This window comes from Alligator mississippiensis, chromosome 3 (genome assembly GCF_030867095.1).
Source record: "Alligator mississippiensis isolate rAllMis1 chromosome 3, rAllMis1, whole genome shotgun sequence".
NCBI lineage: Eukaryota > Metazoa > Chordata > Crocodylia > Alligatoridae > Alligator > Alligator mississippiensis.
Window position 1 is genome coordinate 74,255,684 of NC_081826.1, and position 17,955 is coordinate 74,273,638.

A 17,955-nucleotide genomic window follows, 5' to 3' on the forward strand; every position below is an offset into this window, starting at 1 on the left:
TCTGTTTTTTACTTTGAATTTTTAAAGTTAGGGCAGAAGAGGAGAGGCAGGGGACACTGGAAAAGAGCTTACTAGTAAAAAGGTTTTGATGGTGGCCAAAAGATGCAGAGGAGAAAAGGTATTTGGTATAAGGGTCATCATGCTGGGGGGAAAAAAGACAGAAGGCTTTAAGTATGGTAAAGGAATTCTGTCTGCTTGGGTTTTTTCTGTTTGAAAGTCTGTAATTGTCATTATTATTACCTTTTTCAGGAATGTAAACATACTGTAGTCTTGCTTCCAAATTTAGTACAGCATTTAGACCAACATAGATCAGTGTATTCCATTTTTGCATTGTTTAAATGTTGTGTACATACCTGCTAAATAACCCAAGTTTTCCTTTGCGCAGGGAAATCTTTTTTAAGGAATCGTTTGTTTAGGGGACTTGATTCCTGGCCTCCATCCTTTTGTGTATGTATTCAGTAACTTCTTTGAATTCACATAAGTGTTGGGTTTTAAGTATGTTTTTGTAAGCGTGGCTTCTGTAAGAAAAATCTATAGTATGACATTTAAATACTAGTTGTAAGCACATGCATTTCTTTTTGCTACAGAACAGATATTCTTTCTTTCTTTGAAAAAAAAAGTTAATCTAAGGATGAAATTAGTAATAAGGATACCTTTACATATATCTGTTGCAATTTGGTTCTGAGGGAGTGATAATTTGATGCTCTCTTAAGCATCTCTGGTTCGAACTTTTTGGGATATTTTGATTAGGTTGCTTATTACTTTGAAGCTATAAGGGTTCATTATAATTATTTAATCTGAACTTCACAACACAGCATAATTATTTGATTCTTAATTACTTACGCATAGGGTGACCATACATCCTGGTTTAGTTGGGACAGTCCCGGATTCCACAAGTCAGTCCCGGCCGGTGGCTCAAAAGTCCCAGGCCGGGTCCACTGGTGTGCCAGGGAGGCAGCAGGGCAGGCACCGCTGCTACTGAGCTGGAGCAGGTGCCACCTCACCCACATGGGGCACTTTGTTGCTCCCACACAGCAGCAGCAGTGCTTGTTTGGCTGGCCACCTGCCTGGTGCAATGTGCTGCTCTGCCTCTCTGCTAGACTCCAGCCTGGGTCTTTTGACCAACCAGCAAGAACCAGCCTACAGAGTCTGGGAGTGTCCAGGCCAAACCAGGACCTATGGTCACCCTACTTACGCAGACCATTAGCTGTAATTTGTTTCTGACCATGGGTATGCTGATAAAGAAACTCCATGTATAAACCTTGAGCAAATTGCATAGTGACAAGTTATGCATAAAAAAGCAGGCTGTGTATTTGAAAGCAGAAAGTGAGCAGGTTGTGCTTTGAAAAGGCAGTTAAAAGTGAGAATTTTGCCCCTTATTTATTCAGAGGCAACTTCTTCCATTGGTGCAGCATGGCTATATTAATTCTTTGGGCCATATTGTATGTTCTCATCCTTCTTATTTTTTGATTTAAGATGCCATAACTTATCAGCATGAGGAAAAAATCACTTATCCATGGTTTCAGCTTGGTTGACTAGTTAGTAATGATGTATCTTTTTTTGTTTTTGCTTATTTAATGCTGTTGATGTGATTCTATGACTCATTTTGTCTTGTTAGATAGATACTTTTTTCATTTCCTCTGCTCTGGCATTTCTAAAAGCATATGTAACCAGAACCTGCTGGACTACCAGTGGGCCACTAAAGGTTGGGGTTGGGGGTGGCCTGCTGCAGAATTTGGGGCCCTTCAAACATGCTGGCTACAGTCATCAGTGGTGAGTTTGGCTTGCCACTGCTGCTCCCAGATCCACTATAGCCAGCAGACCCATGGTAGTTGCTATCATGTCCTGGGCTGGATCCAGGCCATGAAGAGCCCCACAGTCCAATCTAGCCTGTGAGTTGGGTACTCCTGGTATAAATCTTCTGTATAGTTTAATATTTATCCATTTGTTTAGCAGCGCACTAATCTTCAAGTCTCTGCCCCATTTTCCTTCTCTTCCCTAATCTTTTAAATGGTATTTGTATCATTTATGCAGACACACAAGCCTCGCAGATTTGATAGTGAGCTTCCAGATATCTCATTAAATGACTTGCAGTTTCTGCAGTCTTTTTGTCCTTCAGAAGTACAACCATTACTCAGGTAAATGATTAGGTGTTAAGTCCTTGTAGCATGGAAATCACCAAGATCTTTCTGTTACGAATAGGAAAATATCAAACAAGAAAAACTGAAAAAAAAAAATGTAGTTGCATATCTTAAGACTGCAAACACTGTTATCTTTGTGTAATTGAATATATAAGTACCCATGGTGGAATGTGCATATGCTTCATGTATTTGAGCCTGGAGACATTTTGGCCAGTAATGCCCATACAGCATGCATGTGGCCCATAGCCTATACTTTGTATGTAAAGGGGCGAACATACCTAATGCACCATAACAGCTGTCCATTTGAGACAGAACTAAGGGTATGACTAGGCATGGTAATTTCTAGCAGGGTAATTTTCTCAGAAATTTCCATTATTAGAAACCTTTCATGGAGAGGGACCCGTACCAGCTGCTAATATAGAACCATGGGGATGGGAAACTCACGAATAAACCCTTTACAGGGCACCAGTTGGACAGTCTTATTTTAAAGCTTGAATTTTATTGTGCATAAATGTGTGTGTAAGTGTCTGGTTTTAAAAATGTATCTCTTGGTGTGGGAGCTAAGGCACACTGACAATCTAGAGCTCACAAGTTTGAGGCCACAGCAGAAGAACTCATGACACAGCCCAGTCAGATTCCAACAAATCTGCAAGTTCTGCTAAATACCTTGTCATGCGGACACGAAAGAGGATCTCTTAAATAAACCTGCAGTATTCTTCTTACCTGTATCTTTCAAAATAAGAATTCAAAATGCATATTCTGTCAATTTGGGAAAATACATTGGATTATAATAGTCTTTTTTTTTTCTTTTCTTCATGACACAAATCCAGTTCCTACTGAAATTAATGGATCTACTACACATTTATACTAACTTGGAACACAGTTTGCCTTAAATCTCTTTCAGAACTTGTGAAAGGGATTAAAAGCTTGCTTTTTCATAATCTTATAAGATTTGATTGAAATTAAAATGAATTTTGATTGAGAGAAGTATTAGCTCAGTGTACTTGCACCATTATCTCAGCAAATCCTTTGTACTCTTCTTATTTAAGGCTGAAGAATTCAACTCTTATGATTTTGAAAGATAATGGTGCTTGTTGTAAAACTTTGGAACAGATGTTTATGGATGGGTTGATTATATTATCAGTTTTTGGTCTGTTAACTTCTATAGTGTAAAATAAATAACTTTATTTTATAATTCATTTCTCAGCTGTTTTAAAAATTAATCTACTTCAGTTATAATATGAATCGCTTCTTAGAATGATGTTACCAATGGAACCTAGAGTTGCAGTCATGGAAGGATAGGAGGCTGAGAAGTGATCTATAGTGTGCACTGAACCTAATGTGTCTTAAAAACAGAACTTAAGATCTAAATTTATTTTTTAATATTCTAAAGTACTCCAGAGTCACTGAAATAAGAATTACTAATGTAGAGTGTTAGTTACAAAGTTGTTTTCATGTTATAGCAAAACAGGTGAAATTGAGAAAATGACAATACTACTTGTTCAATCAGGATTAGATTTTTCACTGTGTACACTTTCAGTTGAATATTTGATACTGACATATTGAATTTAATTTTAGAACTCATTCTATCTTTGAAGGGTTCCTATACTTTGTGACTTTGAACCTCTTCACCAGCATGTACGTGCGCTACATAACCTGGTGAAAGCAGCCCAGAGTTTGGATGAAATGTCGCAGACCATTACAGATCTACTGAGTGAGCAAAAGGTATTTTTTTTTTGCTTTTCTTTGGCAAGACCTTAAATGAAGGATATGTTTAGGTCATTTTTAATAGGCTGTTGAACAAATAATTGCTTTATCTCCAACATCCAATTATTCATATATTGGTTACACATGTACTCTGCACAGGCCAAAGTAGCTTTAAAAAGAAAATCTGATTATGTAAATGTTGTTGGAATCTAAGTTCCTTAGTGAGATCAAAAATGTAATACTTTAGGGAGAGAAAACAAACTTTAGTACTTCCATAAAGTTAAATTCATGTTTCTGGTTTTTTTGCCAAGTCATCAAACTAGTTATGTGCAAAAGCTAATACTTTGTATTTGTCTTGTTGTTTTTCTATTTAGATCACTTTAATTTTAATTTAATTTGTAGCTAATTAGGGTTTTGTTTTAAAATATTTTTTTTTTCTATGGATGATGACTAATTTATACTACTATCCTTTTGGCCCAAGCAATTAGCCTCTGTTTAGTTTTGTCCTGTCACTTCTGTTAAGGGAATGAACTGATGATATGAGTTGGGTATTTCTTTAATCAATTCCTGTTTATTTACAAAGAATGTATACACAGCCCTGTTTCCTTGAATACAGTAGAAACAGGAGGCACTGTTTGCATATTGGAGTGCTGGACTTGCTATTTTGGAAACTGTATCTGTCCCCTTCAGAGAGATTCTTGCAATTGCTTCTCATGCTGTTTTCCTATGTAGGCAGCATACCAAGCAGGCCTTTAACTTCTGTGGTTGAGCTAATCCCAGAGAACCCCTGCCGACTACCATAGTCCTGCTCAAACTTTGCAATGCAGTCAGTTTTGCTGGACAGCAGCCTTTACATCTCCTCCAGCTGCCTTGTTGTAAGGGCTTAATTGTTAAGTGGTGATCTTGATCAGATACGGAAGGCGAAGCGTTAGTATGCCTGATGACATCACCTATATCTGGGACTGAACTAAGACATGCTTCATGACAAAAAATGACATCTCCCAGCACAGCAGTACCCATTTCTTCAACAAGCATCTAACAAATATCTAACATTTCTAACAAATATCTGCTATCTTGGAATATCTATATAGAAGTCTCCTGAGACTACTGTATCCTACACCCAATTTCATGTCGTTGTGTCAGTAAAGTATAGGATCCTTCCCAAGGTTCATGTAGGTAAGGTCTCATATCTCTCTTTCTCCTAAGATTCTAGAGCTATGTCCATTCTTTTTCCACATATAGTTTGACATTATCTTTTCATTTTATCAGAGGCTGTCTTCAAATATTTTCCTGCTCAAAGGTGCAAATTTTTCAGTTTTGGATTGTCAAATTCCTATTTAGTCCTAATTATCTGGATCATATAATTCTTCAGACACTCCATGTAAGAAGCTTGCATGGTTCAGTAGGTCATACGTGAATATAGAAGGTTGTGTTGGGGGTACATTTGGTCCACTCATTGACTCTGGTTCTATAAACCATCAAAAGGTATAGTATAGACTGGTTCCTAGTTTCATACAAATCCAAAAATAATTAGGAAAGAAATTGAAAACAAGACGTACATCATTGTGCTGGTATTTTGTGGTATGCCTGCATTTTAATAGTTTATTTCTTGATTTATTTGCAACTCATCTAGGAACCCAAATCTTGTAAAGAATTATTTCAGTAGCATGTCCCTGCCTTTTTATACTATAAATTTCAAGCTGTTTTGTAGTTTGTGGTGACAGTATGGTCCTGAGCTGGGGCAGAACTGTGATCTGGGTAGGGATGTAAAGGCAGTGGATCGTGGCTCTGCCCCAGGTCTAGACCCTGCTGTCACCACTGCAAGAACCTAGCTCTGGCCCTGGTGCAGCTGTGCACCCTGCCAGCACTACTGGGGCTGGTTTCCATGGAAACCCTGGCCCCATGCTGTCACGGCCCTGCTGCTGCTGGGGTTTCCATGGAAACTGGCTGCAGCGACATGGGCAGGGGCTGTTGGGACATGGAATCTGGCCTCTGGCTGGACCTGCCATTTTGCTCACCCTGATCTAGTCCAATTCTTCCCCCTCCCTGAGACAGGGTCATCCCTATCGAAACCATCGTACAACCATAATCTAAACTCTACGTAAGATTACACTCCACCCTGACACAACATAGACCTAACACCCTAACCTGCCACAGGTAAAGCAGGGGAACCATGGCAGCTAAGGTCCTGCTTCTATGAAATGTTGTCAATCTACTCAAGAGATTCTGGGTAGTGGGCCACGCCCCTCACTACAGCGGAAGGCAAAAACCCCAACAGTCCATACCAGTCTTACCAAGAGGTAAATTCCTGACTCCAGATGTGGAGATCAGTCTGATCCTTCACAGTCAGGCAAGACCCTCTAGCCACAAACTTTATGGCTTTGCTTCTAGCAGGAGAATTGACATACCACAGTCAAAGTCCCTAGCCTTGGCTGTAATGAACACCCAGTGCCTCTGGGGAGGCTTAAAAACACCCTGACATGTATAGCAGAAAAAAGTGTGGGGGGAGGGAAGGGAGCAAAGCCCAGAAGCATGGGAAATACCCATCATAGAAAATAAGCATAGCTACACCTAGATCAGGGGTTGGCAACCCCTGACACATATGCCAGAGCATGGCCTGTGAAGACACTTTGCTCAGCATGCCCCAGCCAGCCCTGGCTCTGGGCAGGCCCCTCCCGCCAGCCACGGAGCCCAGGATGGTTACAGCAGGCAGTAAGGAGGCTGTAAGACCTTCTGTGAGCAGCCTGGGTTCTGTGGCAGGTGACAAGGGCCTGCTCAGATCCTGAGCTGTTCATAGCAGGCAGCTGTGAGGCTGCATGTGTGCTTCAGGGCAGACAGCAGGGAAGGAGCCAGGGACAGCAGAGCCCCAGCCTCTTTCCCATCATGCACTCTAAAGTAGAAGAATGTGCAGGCTGTCAGTGTTTAGGAAGCAGCTCCTATTTCACCCTCCCCAGAGCTGCTGTCTGCTCCCTTTCCTCATGGGAGCAAATTGACTAGAACACTCACTCGCTGTCCACCCTCCTCTCCATCCCTTCCCCTTTCGGACGGTGGGTGGGGAGGAGAGGAGCAGAGCACTTTGGAAAGCTGGGGAGTGAGACCCTTTGTTGCAGTACCCTGCACTGTGCAGCTGTTATATGTAGTATTTCAGAGATGTTGCTCTTACTTCCAGCAATATTTCTGTATTGCTGGCATTTTTAAGCTGTGTAGGGGTGTGAATATCTGTCCGCTTCAAAGGCATTTACAGCACTACAAATGTAGCTTCTGTCTGTGGCCTAAATATGCTCATTCTCTTCAGCTTAAGAGATTTTTATTATTTCATAGGCCCTCTCAAACAATAGGAATGAATATTAGTTATTATCTTATGAACTTATAATTGATTGTAGTATGCATTCTTTTACTTAATATTGCATCAGTGATTTTTATTTTCTCTCTCTCTCTCTCTCTCTCTCTCTTATTCCGTGACTTTCTTTTTGATAGGGGTTTCTTTCCCTTTCATCCCATGCCAAATGATTTATAAGCTTATTAAAAAAGTTTGCTATACCTTCTCATTCTCAGTAGAAACAAAGAATGACCTGACGGGCATTAGGGTGAGAAGTTTTTAGCGAATCAAGGCAACTCCTAGGAAGCAATTTTTATGATTAAATGGGAGGCTTCAACCTGAATAGATAACTAATAAGCACATCAGTGTGGTATTAAAAGTGGCTGTTATAAGAGACTCGGTCTTTATGAGATTTATACACACACAGCCAGCTCTTCAGTTTTTGAAAGTAGAGTGGTTGTGGCATTTTTTAGTTTTTGTTATAATAGGGGTATTATCTGTTGTCATGGTTAGATTCAAAACTATATTTAACCCCAATCTTTCAAACAATTCTTGTTCTCTTTCAATAAAATCTTAATCAAAATAACATTATTAACATTAATTATGTTACTAACTAAGAAGCGCATGTACTTTTCCTGTTCTCTTATTTTCTCGCTTCCTTCTTACCTGCAGACTGTTCCAATATATCTACATTTTTTACAATCATATCAGAAAAGGGGCCACATCTGTATTTTATGCCTATCAGTGCATACAACTGTTATTGTAATAATCATTCCCCTTCAAATATAGCTGACCTTCAAGTAATTCCTTTATATTTTAACAAGATAGTGTAAAGATTTCTTCATGCTTTAAATTTTGGACTTCTGAAATCCATGTGACCTTTTAAATTTAATCATCTTTGAAATAATTTTAGTATGTTTTATTATGCCTACTGACATCAGAGATACAAGCTTATATTATCAACAAAATGTTTCTGGTTTGGTCACTGATTTAAGTGTCACTGATGTATATTTTTAAAGCATTTGTTGTGAATCCATATGCTGGTCAGTATAGGTGCACTGATAAAGGTTTTCTTGGCTGATACCAAGAACTGATGATTAACCAACCATATCGACTGGTGTTGATCTGATGAATGATATTTAGTAATCATGCAACGCATTTTAAACTACTGACATAAATAAACCTTTTTGGGCGCACTTCACCAGCCTCTTGCATCTTGTGCGTCAGTGTGCCCACACTTAAAAATGGCAGTGGGGGTGCTTGAACTAAAGCTTGTCAAATGAGCTTTAGTTGAAGTACCCCAGCTGCCATTTTTAAGCATGGGGATGCTGATGCATAAGATTTTGCAGTGCTTTAATTAGAGTGGCTATTGGAGCCCCCCTAAGGCATTCCCCTCCTCCCCCCCCCCCCCCCCCCCTCCCCCGGAGCACATGTAAAAGTGCCCAGGGCCCATGCCAGTTGCAGCAGGTGGGACTGGCTTAGTGCCTGCAAATTGCTTTGCAGAGCACTTCAGCCCCTGCTCTTCTGCCTGATGCCCTTAAACCCCAGCCCAAGAGCAGTTGCCTGAGCCTGCCCAGCAGAGCTGAAGGGGAAGATTTGAGCCTTCCTGACTGCCTAGGTCTGGGTGGTCTCTGGGCCAGGCTCCTTGCTCTCCTCGCTGTGCTCATGGCAGGGCCACAGGACCATACCAGACCTGGAGAAACCAGACCATCTCTCTCCCACAGTCAGGCCCCAGGTCCCAGGAGCTGAACTCCAGCTGGGGAAAGGGCTCCTTACCCTCCTGGTGCTGCTGCTGCCAGGGGCAGGGCAAGCCCTGCCATACCCCATGGGGGAGGCTGAATGGACCCAGCCCTGGCCTTGGAAAGGGCAGGAGCCAGCTGAGCTGAAGCCAGCACATTGTGGGGGAGTAGCTGCCACAGCCCCAGCCAGGCTCTGTCCCTGGGGCATGGACCCCTGAGCACTGCAGGCTGTCACTGAGCCGGGTTGGGCAGCTCTACCCCCTTTTCCCCCCTCACCCCCACCCAGAAAAGTCTCCACACTCACCACCTTTTTTCAACACCTGCCCCAGCCTTCAGTCTGTGCCACACCAGCATTTGAGACACTGCACCAGCTGCTCTGCTCCGCTCCAGTCCAGCCTGCTGGTACGGGGACGATGGTGGGGATGGAGAATGGCTTGAGCCCTCCATGCCCCAGGTCACACCAGCTCGTAGAGGGAAACTAGGCATCTGGGGGCTCTGGCCCTGCAGGTGAGAGGGAACCCAGGCATTTGGGACCCTGGCCAGAAGCCATAATCAACAATAAACATTATAGACTATAACGGCCAAAAAAAGCTGATAGCCGATAATTTCATTTCCCTTTTATCAGTGCCAATCAGATATCCAACAGATATATCGACACACCCCTACTTGTCAGTGCATCAGGGAAGTGTATGTAATTTTAAATACAGTTTTTTTTTCAGAAAAATAGCTTGCTCAAAGAAATTGTTTAATACCAAATGAATATGGGGCACTGTTTTTTAGAAAAACAAGCATCTTTTCTTGCAGGTCCTTTTCTTTCTTTTCTTCAGTCTACGATGTACTTAAATCACTTTATTTGGATAAAAAGGCTGTAATGAATAGTAAGGTACCTAGCTCCTTTCATGAGTAAACTGAAATATTTTAAAAGGTGGCTAGTATCATTGTCCCAGTTTTAAAGATGAGAACACTGAGGCACAGAAGGTGGAAAGATTTCCCCAAGGTGACCCAGCAGACCAATGAAAGAGCTTGGAATTAGAACCTTTATAAATCTCAGTCCAGTACACTCCACTAGACTTTAAAGTAAAGTCCCCAGTAAAAACATTGAAAATGCCTTATCAGGACAGGAAAGGACTGTATCCAGGTAGAGGACAGTTGTAGATGTGTCAGAGAAGCATGACATCTTTGACATATTTAATTGTCTGTTACTCTGACACTGGGGATTTTGTGTTTCCTGAAGCTTTGGAAACCTTGCAGTTTTACTGTGGAATTTTAAGATGCCATTTTTAAAGATTCTTATAAATGTGTAGGATGAGGCTTTTATAATTCCAGTGTGTACTTGATAATTAATAGTGCTTTTATAACGTACTATAAAGAATGGCATTGGGAGCACCCCAAAAGTATTCTAACAGTGTGGCAATTATAGTTGATAATATAACTTTTCAAAAGTGAATGGCAGGAAGAAGGGAAGGTGATGGTGAAAGCAATTTTTTAATTGCTCTTCCATGATTTCTCCTTTCCCTCTTCCCCACCCCTCCTGAAAAATATTTCTGGTGACATTTTTTAAGGCCGTAATCTTGTCCCACATATATACAGGCACCCTTACAGCCTATCTGAAACTCCCCAGGTATATTTGTGTTACTTGCACAAAGTTGAAGAGCCAAAATTAAATAGAATTCCCTTGTTTTTATTTTATGGTTTTTTACTCTGCTGTTTTATATTCTGTGCTGAGTTTTGTATTATCAATGTATTATGTTTTGTTTTAATTTTGTTTAAACCTGTAGAATGGATAATCTTATTGTATGCTTTTACCAATAACTATAGATTATGTATTTTATTGTATTTTATATAATTTAATTGTCAATTTCAGCAAAATCTGTAAAGAAGTGGTTGTGGCCGCAGCAGCTGGCTGCTGGTGGTGCTGCTGCTGCTGGCCTAAAGTTACATTGGTAGCATTGGAATGATGTTGTAAGCCCTGATGGTCCAGGACATAGCAGGAGGCAAGGATTTTTGTAATATCTTTTATTGAGCCAACTGCGTGGTTGGGATAGGCGTAGACAAGATTTTAAATGAGGTGCATTCTTCATGCACCTAAAGATGCATTGTAGGTTTTATTTGGTATTTGGAAGTTCTGCTTTTTCTGCATGAACATCCTCCCTCCCTCCCTCCCTCCCTGTCTCTCTGTCTCTCTCTCTCCCTCTCCCTCTCTCTCATATGTTAGGAAATAAAAGGGGTATTCCCTGAGAATTGTTTGAAGTATATGTTAGTAAACTAGTAACATGAAGAGGAACCTCTAGAGTGACAGTAGCAGGGAGACCCCAGATAATACAGTCAAATAGTCAGAAGTGAATGTATTTTGTGTTTAACAGTTTTCAAAGTACAGGAGTCTAGATATCTACCAAACAGAATACTGCTGACCTGGCTCAGTCTCGACCTAGATGCCATCTCTAGGCTTGAAATCCAGACCTTTGTTAGGAGTAAAAGAGAAGCTTGCCAGTTACCATATTTACTGAAATATACAACAAGGTTTCTTCCCCCCCAAACAATATGGGTGGAAGGAATCTCTTGTCTTATACTGGCATACAAGGAAACCTCACTAAATACACTGTCCATCATTAAACTGCTGATAAAAGCAACATGTGTTCAGCAATGGAAGCCACCTGGCAAGTTGATTACTTGCAGCCAGCACCAAGCGTAACTGTAAAACGCAAGGCCGATGTGGAGCAAACATACTGATGGTGACTGTAACCCATCTGAATAAGATACACAGTAATTCCCACTACACTGAGTCCCCCTCAGTGCTGACTTGCTGAGCCACTGCGTCGAAAACATTTAGATTTCTTCACTCCCACAGTTGAGCTACTTCTTTCTTTCCCATTTCCAAAGAGTCCTGTTTTCAACCAGCCTTAAATGTCTGACAAATATCACTGAGGCTCCAAACAGCTTACCTAAAATCCCCCTGTTGCTTTGTCTCTTCTCAGCCTGTTGCGTATGATTAATGTGGCCCTGCCCTCCGTCGCATGGAACTGGGCCAGGTTGCTGTGTTCCTTATCTGCATATAACTTTTGAAAGATCTCAGGACTTGTGACCAAGACCCTGTTCCAGTTATGTGTGCAGGATAATTAGCATGTGGATCCTTTGTGGGGGATATCTGGAGTGTACACATGTACTGAGCAGTTCTGGGCCATGGGCTCACCATGACTTGAAACTTCGTTGTCTTTGCTGGAGCCCTATCCAGTGAACTACATGGTAACTTATGAGCCTTTTATCTTTGGACTAATGCCATGCATAGGGTGTAATATATGCAAGTAGGTGCTTAAAAGCATGTTTTTGGAATATCTGAGCTCAAACCTGTAGCAATTTCAGAAGAGGTAAACTGCATCTATGCTGAGTGAACTAAGCTTGTGGGTACCTGTAATTTCTTTATATACAAGTTACTACAGGCATTTTTATCTAGGTAAGCCTTTTCAAATGCTTCTCACTTCCATGTGCTCAGAGAGATTAGGATCTGACAGTAAAGTAAGGAAGGGCTGCAGTAGAAAGAAGTTGGAGGTACAGAGAGCAAAGGGGCTATCTGAACCCAGACTTATTTTTCTTGCAGTAACAAAGGGAAGGGGAAAAATTCAAGGCAGATTTCCAATAATTACATTCTATACCTGAAAAATTATAACATTTTATAAATTTTCCATATGTAGAATCTAACTATTGCAGGGGGTCATCTTATATTTGAGTAAATACAGTATCACCAATTAGTGTGGATTAGGTTTTATATTGTAGATTCAGGAAACGGCACTGAAACAGCTAAACTAGGTTAAGATCAGTGAAACAAGAATTTAAATATTTAGTTTTCTGTTACAAGGGAGAGCAGAAAGTCCCCTCAGGTACAGCTCTGCTCAGTTTGACTAAGTACAGACAGTGAGAAAGCCCAAGGCTGAATAATTCAATCTTTGCAGGTTAGTCTAAACTGTATAGATTGAACTGATGCTAAGCAAGTGAACAGATATTCACATTTGATTTTGGAAATGCAGCCACATGTCTGCAGTGGCTCAGGCCAGAAGCCAGAGGTGCTAGCATAGGCAGCAGAAGGCTGGGGATAATGGGTCTTAGCCCCTCCCCCCCCCCCCCCCAAAAAAAAAACCCAAACTTTTTGCAGCACCTGGAGATAACAGCACCACAGTGACACCATCCTACAGCGCCTGGCTCCTCTTGGCGTGCCACTGCTCCTCCACCACCATGTACAGCACCAACATGTGCCAGGCCCACAACAGCCCTCCAGGAGGGAGGGGCAGGGGTCAAGTGAGGCCCAACCCCCTCCCCCCAATAATATCTTCCCCCCCACTTGCCCATCCATCCTATGGAGAGGTGGGGGTTTGCAGAGGAAGTGCAAAGCATCCTGGGATGCTGGGGGACTGACTATGAGTTAATTTGAAGGTGGAGGGGATCTGAGACAAAAGTTCAATAAACCAATTTAACCTAAATCAGTTAAATTTGATACTGTATCCATCCAGCTTTATCTTAAACTGCTTTCAGCCATTTTGAAAGCAATTTATATGCACTGAACTTCTGTTGTGTTACAGATTTGAACCGGTTTCTGATCACTTATCCCAGTATATGTATAATTTCTGTCCCTAGCCTTTTTGTTCTAGCCCATAAACACTTGCTGTATCAGGGAGAGTGCCACAGAGCTTGGAAACTTTATCCTGCCACATAATGGAGATTTGTTGAGGTTTAATTCTTGCATTGGAAGGTATTTCCTCTTCACCAGTCTGGTGCAAATGGAGTGCTGATCAAAGATTCTTGAAAGTTGCCTCCTCGTTCCCCAATCTAAATTATTAAGAAAGGAGATATATTTCTATGCAGTTGGAAAAGCAGAGTTTAAATCTACTTTGTACAGTTCTGGTAGGAAGAAAAGCTGGATCATCTGGAGTGATGCATTTCAATCTAGAAACCAAGGGACTTGACCAAATTCTGGAATTCCATAACCAACTTTTAAATTGCCTCTGTTATTTATAGGAAGAGAAGTGCAGCCCAAGTGTGGTAGATGTCAGTTTCAGAAAGATGTACCATGCTTTCCTTGTCATGTCCCCTTCAGTGTTTGTTTGGTTTTCCTCCTCTTTTGTTGGTCTTTTTGGTATCTTTTTGCTTCTATGAAACAGGAGAAATGTAATTATTTACCATTGGTGCCCATATTAAAGAAATGTTTTGCTGCATAAGGAGTTTTTGTTTACATTTTGTGTACAATAAAAAGATATTTTTATTTTAGTGGAAGTACTCAAAGGCCTCTGAGTACTACAATACAAAAGTGTATTATAAGATTGTATTATGTATTATAACAGTTTTTGAAAGAAAGAAAGGGATTGCATAGGTTAAACTGGGGTAAGGGGGTGTTGATTTTGTTTGTTTGTTTTGTTTTTAGCTTTGCTTTTTTCCATCCTACTACTCACATCAGAAAATTATAAATCAGAATTTAGTTGAATATTGTCATTTTTTATTTGGTGACAAGACTTTTAGGGAAAAGAAATTAGGCATCCTCTTGTTAGTTGTTTTTCTGATAGTAACAAAGGTCATTATTGTTCATAGCAAAAATCTGTTCTATTTTCTAGGTATGAGCATTTTTAGACAAAGTTTTGCTTCGGCCTTGTTGCATGAGACAAAATTGTTTCATTCCTTTTAATTAAAATGCATTTAAGTGTTGTGTATAGCATTTCTGTACATACAGATGTTTGATAATGCACACAGATTTGACTAACTAGAGATTTCAGGAAAGGACCTGGAAAATCTGACATTGGTTTGAGGTTTTTTTCCTTATACTTAATCCATTGATTTGTAGATGGTTATTTTTATTTTTTTTAAATAAAAAGCTTTTGGCATTTTTTAACATTCTCAAGCTGCTTTATTCACCAGGATACCACCAAGTCTAAAAAACAAAATACGTTTCTTACACAGTTTGTAAAGCTTTTGTTTACTTTTTATGCTTGCAGGCCTCCAACAGTCAAACATCGCCACAGTCTGCCACCACACCAAGGACGGAAAGTACAACAGGAACTGCAATTGCTACCTCTTCTAGAACACCTCCATCATTCAGTCTTCAGGGTCCTCTGTGTCCTCCTGTGTGTCCCCCTGCTCCATTAGAGGAACTGTCTCCGGATAGTATTGATGCTCATACATTTGATTTTGAAACGATTGGCCATCCAAGCTTAGAACAAGCCCTTAAGCAAGGCTCTTTAGATTTGGATTCACTAGCAGAAAGTCCAGAATCGGATTTTATGTCAGCAGTGAATGAATTTGTAATAGAGGAAAATCCAGTATCCCCTAATATAATAAGTGATCCACAAAGTCCAGAAATGATGGTAGAGTCCCTCTATTCTTCGGTTATTAATGCAATAGACAGCAGACGCATGCAAGACACAAATGTTTGTGCAAAAGGAGGTTTAGTAGAAAACACTTCTCTAAATATTTGTATGGAGAAATGTAGAGTTATTGCCCAGGAATCACAAACAAACTTAAAGAACATAAAAGAAGACCTTTGCCACTTTAGAGTACTTGTACAAAAAGAACAATGTGACTTTTCTAATTCTTTAAAATGTACGTCAGTAGAAATAAGAAATGTTATTGAAAAAGTAAAACTTTCACTTGAGAAAACACTAACTGATAAACATCAAAAAGAATTGCAGTCTCTGAAAAGTGAATATGAAACTAAAATTAATAAACTACTGGAAGATGGTGAGGAAAACAAAAAAAAGATTAAAAAATTAAAAGAAGACTTAGCAGGCCTTGAAGAAGTTCTGCAAAATAAAGATCATGAATTTGCAGTGGTGAAGAATGAAAAAGAATGTGTTGTTCACCTACAAAATGAGAAAGATCAGAAGATGCTTGAATTAGAATGTCAGATGAAGAATCAAAATTATGAACTTAAGGAACTCAGACATTCACGTGAGATTGTACTAGAAGATATGAAAAAACTTCATCTTGAAAATGATGAAAAAATACAAATTTTGAAGACAGAGTTTCAGCGTCTTGAACAAAGTCACCTAAAAGAATTGGAAAACAATTTACAGATCAGGCATACCCAGGAATTTGAAAGGATAGTAGCTGAGCACAAAGATTGCTTAGATGAGTTAAAAAAAGAAAACTTGCACAGACTTGAACAAATGCAGGAATCTCATGCTGCAGTTGTGCAAGAGAAGGAAAAACAGGTAGAAGAGTTAAAACTCAAAGTTTCTGATCTGTCTGATTTGAGGTGCAAATTAGAAGTTGAACTTGCGCTGAAGGAAGCAGAAACAGATGAAATGAAGGTGATGTTAGAAGAAAGCAGAATCCAGCAACAGGAGACCATAAAGTCTCTTATTGATAAAGAAACTGAAAGCTTAAGAAAAGAGATAGATGCATTAAATCTCAAGTTACAAATAAATAATGATGACTATCAAGTGGGCTTAGCAGAGCTGAGAACTTTAATGACAATTGAGAAAGATCATTGTATTTCAGAATTAGTGAACAGGCATGAAGAAGAATCAAATTTGCTTAGAACTGAATTAAGCAAAATAACCTCTTTACATCAGGAAGCTTTTGAAGAAGAAAAAAGACTCAAAGAACAAATAATAGAACTGCAAAGTAAGTTAGAAACTGAAGTGAATGCCCTAGAAAAGGAAAAGGAGAAAAAAATGGTTCTGTGTGAACAACAGGAAAAATATGAGGCTGTTATCCATAAACTTGAGGAAGAGAAACTGCTGTTAATATCTAACCAAGAGGATGATAGAAAATTGCTTATTCAAAAGCTCAGTTGTGAAAAAGAGGATGCAGTGCAAATTGCTCATAAAGAGTTTGAATTGCAGAGGGAAGCTGTTGAAAAAGAGCTTTTGGAAAAAATACAACAACTTGAGATGCAAGTAAATCTGAGGTACTGTAAGAATTAAGTTGCCATATTTTCTTAATGATCAAAAGTAAGATAATTCAAAACTGATTTGCTTTCTTTATGAAAACAGCAATGCATGGCCCATGTCCATATACAGCTTAATAGTGTTTTTTGGTTTGTATAGTTTCAAGTTGATAATAAGACTACTACATAGTAATATTTTTGCATATGTGGACTCCAAATAAATAAAATGTTAAGGTATGTGTAATGTTTGCGCTCCTTCTGAATGCTCTGAAAATAACTTAAAAGAAAGTAGATTTAAAACCAAATGTATACACAACTTAGTTTGTAACTACACTTTGAGAAAAAAGTCGAGCTTCTTTTTATGTACTTTGCATATCATTTGCTTATTAATTCAAGGTCCTTGATATGCGGGATAGATAGTATATTTACTCCACACATGCATCTTTCTTCAAAAAATCAGCCCTTTAACTTTGGGGGTTATGTTTTAAATAAGGAAACTGACTTTCTGCACCACAGTTGAAGCACACAGTGGCTACATAGAGTTATGGCTTTTTGGGGCTCTTTTTCTTTCCCAACTTGAAGAAGGGAGAGAATGCCTGTCAGCTACTTTTAAGCTTTTCATAGTTGCTGCTGAATTTTAGTAGCTTTTAGTGAGAGGGTTAAAACTACCTTTTGCCTGAGCATCATCAGTCAAGATTCAGCCATGTAGTCACAATTCAGCTATGACGCTGGAAAAATCTTCCCAATCCCGCCCCCCATTTTGTGTTGCCATACAAGGTGCATGTCTTATTTGCTGGCCATGAGGTATGCCAGGAAAATAAGGTAGTTACAGCTCAATTGACATTTTAAAAATGAGTCCTTAATAAAATGTTATGTGATAAATGCCTTAGAAAAACATTTGTTTGGGGAACCAGTAACTGAGAGCTGGTAAATCTGCCGATTCGTAATGATTATATGAACCATATCATTGATGCCTTTCAAAGAACATAAGCATGGCAGCCAGAAGTTCATTATGTATACAGAGAAAAGTGGTTAAGCAGTATCTTCTTATATGAACTGCAAACCAAACTTACTTTTATAGTCTGTTATGTCATACTAGAGGAAAACATTTTCCTCTTTATAGGATGCAGTAGAAGATCTCATTTAATTGGACATTGTACAAACTGAGACATTCCCTGC

General features: G+C 39.7%; 1 protein-coding gene across 5 annotated transcripts in view; it reads left to right on the top strand.

Moving 5' to 3' along the window:
• Positions 1–17,955, top strand: part of RB1CC1 (RB1 inducible coiled-coil 1) — a 155,676-nt gene that overhangs the window by 99,649 nt on the left and 38,072 nt on the right. For all 5 annotated transcript variants that reach the window (XM_059724097.1, XM_014606838.3, XM_014606839.3 and 2 more), the window contains 4 exons: positions 386–447; positions 2,035–2,138; positions 3,740–3,866; positions 14,882–16,797. In XM_059724097.1, coding sequence (XP_059580080.1) covers positions 386–447; positions 2,035–2,138; positions 3,740–3,866; positions 14,882–16,797 — 2,209 coding nt within the window. The remainder of the gene's footprint in view (positions 1–385; positions 448–2,034; positions 2,139–3,739; positions 3,867–14,881; positions 16,798–17,955) is intronic.